This window comes from Papaver somniferum, unplaced genomic scaffold, assembly GCF_003573695.1.
Source record: "Papaver somniferum cultivar HN1 unplaced genomic scaffold, ASM357369v1 unplaced-scaffold_154, whole genome shotgun sequence".
NCBI classification, from domain to species: Eukaryota; Viridiplantae; Streptophyta; class Magnoliopsida; order Ranunculales; family Papaveraceae; genus Papaver; species Papaver somniferum.
This window is the reverse complement of record NW_020624820.1, coordinates 4,653,782-4,663,878: the sequence shown is the minus strand read 5'-3', so window position 1 is coordinate 4,663,878 and position 10,097 is coordinate 4,653,782. Positions and strand designations below refer to the sequence as shown.

The 10,097-nt window shown below is 34.4% G+C and overlaps 1 protein-coding gene and 1 non-coding gene across 2 annotated transcripts; both read right to left on the bottom strand.

Moving 5' to 3' along the window:
• Window positions 1–319: 319 nt before the first annotated feature.
• LOC113336893 (gibberellin receptor GID1C-like) lies at window positions 320–2,591 on the bottom strand. Its single transcript, XM_026582589.1, has 2 exons — window positions 2,308–2,591; window positions 320–1,980 (listed from the first exon to the last, which is right to left on the bottom strand). Exons 1-2 carry the CDS (start codon window positions 2,344–2,346, stop codon window positions 982–984), a joined length of 1,038 nt encoding a protein of 345 aa, XP_026438374.1. The 5' UTR covers window positions 2,347–2,591; the 3' UTR covers window positions 320–981.
• Window positions 2,592–7,918: 5,327 nt separating this feature from the next.
• Window positions 7,919–8,019, bottom strand: LOC113336961. Its single transcript, XR_003354065.1, has one exon. It is a non-coding gene; the product is annotated as a small nucleolar RNA snoR69Y (small nucleolar RNA).
• Between the last annotated feature and the right edge of the window lie 2,078 nt (window positions 8,020–10,097).

Below are 10,097 nucleotides of genomic sequence, written 5' to 3'. Positions count from 1 at the left end.
TCATTCAATGCAGGATTTGTCTTTGCAGAATCCAGACTTGACATCTTATGATCACAATGGATTTTTGGATTCTGTTCCTCCTTGACATGTATTGCCCTTTTTGCTTAGATTTTCTACTGCAAGCATTCATGGAAACAACAGGGTCTGAGATATTAGCAGCTCGCCCAAGCAAGCAACTGAAGGGATTCAAGGAGTGCAGCAGTGACCGGCCAAATCCTAGGCTGCTTCCGGTCACGGTTGCATTGAGAAGGGAAACCACACTGACCATTTGCAGTTTTCTTGCAATGGATCAAATTTAGTGCAGAATTGAATAACAAAGAACAGAAAATAAACAAACATCTTTTATATATTCGATTTTCTCAGAACACATAAGTATAATAAACTTATCAACTTCATGGATGTTTCCTCATCCATGAAATTGGAATTAGTACTTAACAACAATGAAATTAGCCAGGGAACGATCACAGGCGATCGATCGAACGCCAAAAGCCTATTCAAAATCTTCTTCCCCTTTCTACCTTGTTAGAAGTTAGAAGAGGTAAATGCAACACTACTACTACTACATTCCGGTGGGGATTCCGAAGCCATTCTTGTAAAACAGCTTCATCACACTGAAGCTGCGCAGGAATCAGTGACTTCTCTGAACATACATCCATACACAATTAAATTACGAAAATTGCATCTGTTCTGCGCTACATCAAACGGGATTCTGATTTCGGATAGCATTCTCTGCAGCAACCGAACACGACAGAACCCCCACATGTACCAGTTGAACCGTGCAGATCTTGACGCCACCATTACCATTACAATAGCCGCCGCCACCACAAAGATGATATATTTAGTAAATACTACTAGTAGTAATACACATACTATTAAGACTCCAAATCAACCCGAAAGAAGGAAAAAAAACGTAACCACGGGTGAATTGTCAAAGCTTTTGTCATGTATAGGCTGAATTTTGTAAGTAGAAACCTAAGTCTATTAACAGTTAGAACTCACAAAGTTTTTCATTTCCTCCATGACGGTATAGAAGTGATCGTTATTCGGCAACAAGTAGAAACCTATCGTAGCCTGTTCCAAGTATAATAGTTTCACATCTTGCTCATACTTCTCAAGGCCTTTAGCATAAGCCTTTTGCCAATCTTGAACAAGATCCAAACCTGCAACTACGACTAGGCTCTTTGGAAATTTCATCCCCTTTAAACTCATGCCATTCGGACCAAACGGGTTACAAGCCGGGTGATCTCTGTCTTCTCCTTCAGGGAGGAATGCTCTCCAATACCAATCCCGGTCATTAATAGTAACGAAATACTTCCCATCCAGTTTCTTCTCCGATTCAGTTCTTTCCATTCCACCAAACATAGGATTCAACAAAATATTACCCAACACTTCAGTCTTGGATTCAACTGCCCTCATTGCAACATGATGAACCATATTACCACCTGAACTATCACCAACTAGATACACATGAGCCTTGGAATCCTTGCCACTACGAAGCCATGATTTAGAATGAACCCATTGCAGCGCAGCCCAGCCATCATCATAAGCGCAAGGGTACCGATTCTCGGGCGATCGGCGATAATTCACAGACACTACAACCGCGTTGCATAATCGCACTAGACGTCTACAAAGCGAATCATATATACAACTATTGGCAGATGAATGTGCAAAACTACCACCATGGAAGAAGATAATAACTGGCACAACTTCTTCACTACTCAACGGACTCGAAAGCTCCACTATAGAGGGACGAGGATTACCGGGCAAAGCTGGTCTGTAAATTCTACTAAGAAGATTCGTCGCACGATCGATAAGAACGTCGAATGAGAAGACCCCATCAACTGGATTAGCATTTGCAGTGACTTTCCGATCGAGATATTCAGCTAAATGACGATTGAATGTGCCGTCTGGTCGTCGGAGGAGATTATACGCTAGCTTGAAATTTGAAATGAGGATCCATGTATTGAGTGGAACCACCATCTGGAAGAAGAGGGGAAAACAACAAGATTAGGTCAAAATTAAGTACCAAATGTTGAATTCCAAAATAAGAACAGAAGAAAATAACCCAGAGTGTAAAAAGATTAAAACTTTGATAAAAATAACACAGACCCAGAAATGAAAACTGCAAATACAATCAGAGTAATTTTTTTTTATAAAGCTACTAAAATTGAACAAAATCCAAAAGGTGGAGAGAAAAGTAAAGACAGACTCCAAAAATAAGTAAAACAAATCTACAACCCCAAATTCACAAAAACAAAAATGGAACAACAACATCAACAATTAACCCAGTGCTACAAAATCAATTACCTTTGAATCCATGAGAGAAACTTCATCACTTTCAGCCATCAAATTTACCCAAAAAAGAACACAAATTCTCTTCTTTTATCCTTCCTTAACTATATTCAACACCACCAATTCTTCTTCTTCTTGTTGTTCACTAATCAATCAATCAATCACTGGTACTAGCAGAAAACCCAGACACTAATCTCATACTAACAGGAAAATGAGCATATGAGAAATGAAAACCCAGAGACAAGAGAGACACTTATTATTGTTTCTGAAGAATTATATGAAGAAAAGTGAGAGAGAAATAGTAATAATATATATATATATATATATATATATATATATATATATATATATATATATTGGAGAGGAAAGTAAGTGAGGGGAGGGGGGAAGAGATAGAAATGCACGCTACAGGAGATGAGTTGAGAGGAGAGTCAAACGCTGTTAAAGAGAAGAGAAGAGAAGAGAAGAAGACGTGAGACACGACAAAACGGGCGGCCGATAAATATACTGGAGTTTTTTTTCTTTTGGAGGGGAGGTGGGTCCCGGATATTTTTATTTTTGGTTAAAGAGGTAGTAGAAATAATATGTTCGCACGTAACCGACCACAAAAATACACACCTCTTGCTCCGAATGATATAGATTTAGAAGTTCTTTTTTTGTTTTTGTTTCTAAATTACGAATAGGGTTTGTTGGTAAATTGTTAAACTTTTTTGACTGCGAGTCTTTCTTCTAGAAACACTTACACGTCTTCGTAGTGATTTCATAGAGGTTCTTGATCCTGTGAGCAGTGAAGGGCTTACTTAACGGGGGAGACTCTCCCGGAAGTTGTAGGAGTTGAGTGTAGCGGCACGGCACGACATAAAGTTCGGTGTATCGGCACGACATAAATCGGAAGATGCTAACCCGATCTTTTTGTGTTTTTTCGTAAAAATAACTATGTCATGTCGAGTTCTATTTTCTTTCTATAAAATGAAAAGGCATAACAGAACCAACCGTATTATGTCTGGATTGTATTTTTCTTTTTTCAAAATGAAAAGGCATAACAGAGCTAGATATGTCATGTCGGTTGTATATATTTTTCCGTAAAATAGGAAGATATAAGAGAACTAATCATGTCATATCGGGTTACAGATTTTTCTATAACAAAGGAAAGGTACAACGGAACTAACTATGTCATGTCGAGTCGTAAAATTTCTCTATAAAATGGAAAGGCAACACAAAAAAACAAGGGTCATTTTGTTTTTGGTACTCAGATTTTGTCCAACTTTTAAGTTTGGTCTAACATTTGTCTAACTTTGTGTTTGGTACTTGGAATCAACGTTGACATGTGTTGACTCCGTTACATTTTGGCTTCCCTTTACTAATTATCAAAATAATTAGATAAAATCGGATTACTAAAAAGTTTACAGTTATACCCTTCTATTTTACTAATATTGACCTAGTAAGTTTTGGACCCATTCCCTTATCTCCACCCCTATCGCCTCCGCCACCATATTCTCTTATCATCACGTACCAGAACAACCAGACTATGTATCCTATCACTTTCTCTATCGATCACCACTATTGCACCCATCTTCCCTTTTCCAAAGATATTTATTTTTAATTAGCCAAACACAACATATATTAAATCAAGTGAATCCTTTTTTTGCTGCTAGTTATTAGTAAAAGATATGACAAGTTCATATACAACATCACACTGCGATTAATGGAAGAATCAGATGAAAAATAAAAATAAAACTGATGTTGATTTTGAGAATCCAGACACCAATATATCTCCCAAAATTTAAGAAACAGAGGGTGGTGCTTGAGCTTGTGAAGTTACTGCTGGGTGTTTATAAGGATCTAAAAACACTAATTTCAGTATCAGGTGCATAATCATCAAGAACATCTGATTTATTTGATTTCGAGGTTTGGGGATTTTAATTTGAACATTAATTTCATTTTAGAGTAAGAACTTTGTGGGTTCTAACTTTTGTCATAATTTGAGTTGGGATGGAAATTTAGATTTGGAATCGAACAATTTGTTATTGGGTAGGCATCTTGCAATTGAACGAGATCGTTATTTGTGAATGGTTCAAAATTTTGTATTGTTAAGCTCATCAGTTCATAAGAAGAAGATGATGGGAGTTTAGGGTTTTTCTGAATTAAGGTGGCAATTTGCAGAAATTAAGGATTTTGTGTAATAGGGTTTTTGGTTGAATTGGTTTGTGGGGTTATGCAGAGCAGTTGAATTTACTCATGGAATTATGTAGAGAAAAAGAGAAATTGATTGGATTTGAATAAGCTGATTTTCCAGTTGAGCTTTTGGTTCATGGGGTTATGCAGAGTTCTGGTATTTGTGGAGGCGAAGAAGATGAACGGTGTTTGTGGAGGCGAAGAAGATGAACTAAAATTAAGGTGTTGGAGGGACATTTTTGATAAAGTGGAAGGACATAACAGTAAATTGCAGCCTGTAATTAGATTTATTTTATTTTTTTAATATTTATCAAACAAAAGTCAAAATGTAAACAAGTCATCGCATGTCAACGTTGATTCCAAGTACCAAACGCAAACCTGGACAAATGTTAGACCAAACTCAAAAGCTGGACAAAACCTGAGTACCAAAAATAAAATAACCCAAAAAACTAACTATATCATGTTGGGTTGTATTTTTATAAAATGGGAAGGCGCAACATATGAATAATCATGCTATGTTGCGCTAATTCATAAGACACAATCATTTTCCGTTTTCCAAATTAAGTATTATTACCTTATTCGTTTATTGGTTAATTTATTAAATTTATGTAAATCAAAAACTTTACATATTATTTATATTATCCTATCAGTTACATGAAAAATAAAATATAACCATCTACTATATTGTTAGAATAAGCGTAAAAGAAAATACATTTTTACAACATCAAATTCTAAATGATATGTTATTGCCCATAAAAATTAATCAATATAATGACAGTATAAAGTGGTTCACATCCCCTATAATAAAGATATTTATGTGAAATACGGAATGGTGTGTCGTGTTTTGCGCGTGTTGTGTTGTGCTTTACAAGTGATGCATCGCATCTTATTTGCTTGCGATGCATTCATGTTTCTTACAGTGTTGCGCCCATTCCTACGTATGCTACGTGTTGTTTTGTGTCGATGTGCATATTAGCTTCAGACATTATACCACCTTCAATCCATGTGTGGTGATGTGTCTTGCCACATGATATGGAGTGACGTGTCTAGGTACGCCCAGTTTTAACATATTGTGTTATGCCAAAAATGACTGGAAAAATATATTTTACATCTATAGCGGAAATCGAACATAAAATGGCACAATAAAAAGTAAATCCAGGTTTTTTGTCATGATGGATTTGAAGGTATGATCATAAAAAGGAAAAATTATGGAAAAAAGGTAAACCAAGCGAAGACTAGCAGAACAAGAAGACAATATTGTAATTCAGGTAAAGATATTAAGTTAAACATATCTTTATGGAGTTCCGAAATAAATAATGATGTTAGGAGAAAATGTGGCACTAAAAGATACACATGGAAAGAGCATGTACTTCTTTTGTGAAAATTGAAAGGGATCTAGATGTCACACCCAATATTTGGCAGCGGTGTTAAATATATGTAATGATACATCCTAAATTACACTGAGGAATTTTCAGTATAATTGGCTCCAGAATTGGCAAAATGACATGTTTGATGATGTGTAAAGTAAATCTAACTCCAAAGAAAAATTAATGTTGATTGCTTTGAGGATAAAAACTTTGGGTTCAATAAAAAATAAACCAAATTACATTGAACTGAAGTTATTAAATACTACCACGTTATCCTTCATTTTATAAGATGACTCTGTATAGCGTTCTGTCAATATTCTTGACAAGTTTCCTAACAAATTATGTTACAAGACCTTCAACAATGTGAATGAGATTCATGGCATTTGGCCCTCAAAAAAAATTTGAATAAATGTACACCCTTAAAGTTTATATGTTTTTATGGTCGTTTGTTTATTACTGTACATTTGTATTATAGTTACTTTCCAGCACATGAGGATATTTGTTTTAAACCATGGCTTGGTTGAAACCTATGGGCATTGGTATGTCAAGTATGAATAATAATCAATGTTTAGATGACAACGCTCTCGAGTATTATAAGTTTACTTCTTGTAGTTTAGGCCAAAGTTTATATGGCTGATATTTTTTGTTTTAATTGATTACAAGCTTGTTGTCTAGAATATTGGAGATTGAAGACACGTGAGACACAACTCAGAATAACGTAATATTTTAAAGTAAATCGGTTAGACATACATTGAGTAAAGTATAAGTGATCTTATGACCATAGACATAGAAAGATAGATCATGCATGCTACGCAAGTAAAATGATGATTTAATTTCAGTAAGCACAGTGTTGTGTAAGTGAAGTGTTAGAATACCAATTCTTTGAGCAGGTTTAATCGAAATCACAAAACTCTTGTTTGAAAATTGACATGGATTCGAAATTGTTATAGGAGGAATTTTAAAACTAGCTCATTACTAGGGATGGAGCCAAAACTGAAAGGTTCGCGGGTTGAAGAAAAAAATTTTAACATCACAAAAAATAAATAAAAATATGAACCTAATAAAAATCGTAGTTCAGAGCTTTTACCTTTAAACGCAAGTTCTACTGCATTTTAGTATCCAAATTACTTTTCTGGAGCCAGCTTCCTATCACTTGATGTGGATAAAAAACAAGTTAGAAAAAAGTTTATATACCAACATAATCACCGTAATTAGCAAGAGGGGAAAATAATACTGAAAGCTTGACCATTATTGCAGTATAGTAGAAACGTAAAACTTACTAACATACAAAGATGTAAAAGCTTATAATTTTTGTAAAACTAGATGAATTGTTACGACTACCACAACATGAATCTGACAACCAAATTTTAAATTATTCGTAAGATCTGACATGTTAATCCCTTTTAAGATGTATTACATATATATGAAATTAAATAAAAACGATATGAGCGTTTGAATACTAAAGAAATAACTTATTTAACAAGAAAATCACCCTTTTAATGTTATAATTCCTCTGCGTCATTAAATTCTTTAATCAGATTAAAAGGAAAAAGCGACAAAAATCAATTTCTTTCTTCTTCCTGAAACATCACCATCTACTTGTTAATTTGAAATCGGAATCTAAAAGCATAAAAATAATTCATAATTCTCGATTGTGAACAAACAATCTAAATAAATTAAAAGCCTTAACTCTTAAATGGGTTTTTGCATTACAAAATCCCAATTTGACAAAACCCCAAGGCCCTAACCAGCTCAAGATTTGAATCAGTTTCACAATCAAAAACGTGAACTTTGTGATTAGATTATATAGATTTTATTTGAATACATACCTTTTTTCGGTTTCAGTTAAATAAACAGATATATTAAACCAACTAGTTCTTTCAGATTTTCTGGACAAGCAAAAAGATTCAATTCATTAAGGCCAAAAGGAATCTCGGAATCAGCATGATCGTTAATCATCACCGAGGAATCAACACTTTCAAATTCTGATAAAAACCCTAATCTTTAAATGCAGTAGAAGCCCCAACCTAATTTTGGAAAAAACAAAATACGAAATCGAAATTGAAATTGATAAAAATTTATTTGGATGCTCAGATATAAAATGGACATGATTAAATTCCCCGACCTTCCACAAAAAAAGGTCTCGTAATGACCTGGGATTGCTTAAAAAATCATCACTACATCATCGTATATCAATAATTAAAACAAATCTAAAACCTTTGAAATACAACAGGAGATTGTGAAACTAGAAACGCAGAAGATCGGTAATAAATAATATATATACAACTCTTTATTTCACGATTTAGTGCCGTCGATCCTACTTTGTTTTCCGAGTTTACAATTTTGACCTCCCTTAAGAATACAATTTTCAACTTTGCCAAGTATATACGCTACCACAACTAAAATATAATGTGAAATTCTCAGGCGTTACTAGCTAAATTTCGAAACTAATTGAGTCTTACGACCCCACTTACACCAACCTCCATCTGTCCTTGTTCATTACTCTTCCCTGCTAATTACATAACATGTTATGTAATTTTCAGAGATTAAACCATTATTGAGGAAAATTGCTCGGAATTATTTTTAATTTGTTTTCTTAACCTACTCAGATAGTTGCCTTTTTAATGTGTATATCTTTGGTAAGTTTATGAGATTCCTCTAATACCTGAGGTTCGTTTGCTAAACGATTTGACACATGTTTAACATTTTGGTTAAATGCTTGGAGGCAATAAACATCCTGGCTTAATTTGATGGACAAGGAGAACAAAATTTAGGTACTGATGCGAGGACATAAAATGATTCATTTGCATGGCCTTGCAATAATTCTAGTTTGCTTTAGGTGTTTTTTTTTCTTCTTTTGTTTTTACAATGGTTATTTTTCCGTGCATTCAATTGTATCTGCGTATATTTACATTGTGTCGAGACAATTGAGAGGTTTATTTTTTATTGACGGTAAGATGAGATTATTAGCAAATATAGTACTGTTGGTTTATAATTTTAATTTTTTCGAATATACCGGAATAAATGTTAGATTTTTTAATTATGTACTGCGAATGTGTAGTAGATATATGTTGAAATTTTTCTATCCCTATTTCTTTAGTAATGTAGTCCGCAACTGAACTAACCCTCCAGTCGAATTCTCTCATGGCTCCCAAAAGAAAGATATGCTAATAAAGAAGCCGAAAATTTTTCCTGCGTGCGGCCGACGCCGAATAAAGAGAGCCGACAAAGCAAGAATTACAGATATCTTTTCATTTACAAAATTACCTTCAATTCCTATTACTGTTCTGCTGAGTAAACACTGATGAATCGAACACCGTTTTGTCATGTAACGCAAAAAGCCACATCTGTGACGGCATATAATCCTCCTTTTAGGGATTTATGTTTTTTTTCCAACCTAAAATTTTGTTTTCTTAGTGCAAAAACCGGAAGAAAAAATGGAAGAAAAAGAAAAAAGTTTATGAGATTTTGTCGTGTTGTACAAAAAGTATTTTGTCTGATTCTAGAAACGGGGATAAATCACGCGACACGTGGAAGAGGAAGGTATGATAGTATGTACACGCGGTGTGGTATTAATTAGAGTGGTCCTAATACGAGTATATGACCATGGAGGATTGGGGTCGGGGGATTTTAGTGGAGAGGGAGAGGGACGACTGAATTATGGATGGTTTTGGTTGTCTCGATCTCGTGTAGATTTTTTTAATTTTTTTTGCTTGGATTAGCTATTAGTTAGATGATGATGATCATTTTCTTCTTTGGACAAGTTATTATGGGTATGGTACTATGGTTAGTTTCTTTTTCGTTTGCTTTGGCATTTGTCTGCCACATGTACACTGCTATCTTATATCCATTGAACTTTGATGAACACGTTGTAGTGGTGATGCATGAGACTTTAGGAGAATTGCATAAATACATTCTATTCTAGTCGAACATGCAAAATAATATTTTGGGAGTCAACTTGAAACAGTTACGTCCACTTCTGTAAATAATTTGTGCTAGTTGCTTCCACTTTTAGAACGTAAAGGTATTTTTAAAAAATTGAATAGGAGTATGTTACAAGAGGTAGATTTTGAAGGGTATTTAAATAAATTTTCCATGATTGAATACTCCTGGCGACTAAGAAGAAAAAGAAAAGGTATCAATTTTGGTACTTAACTAGCTAGTTAACAGCTCGTTGACAATTGATCCTTATGGACGAAGTGTCTTTTTTTCTAATTCCACACCATCAAACAAAAATAGTCATCTAATAAAGAAAAGACAAAT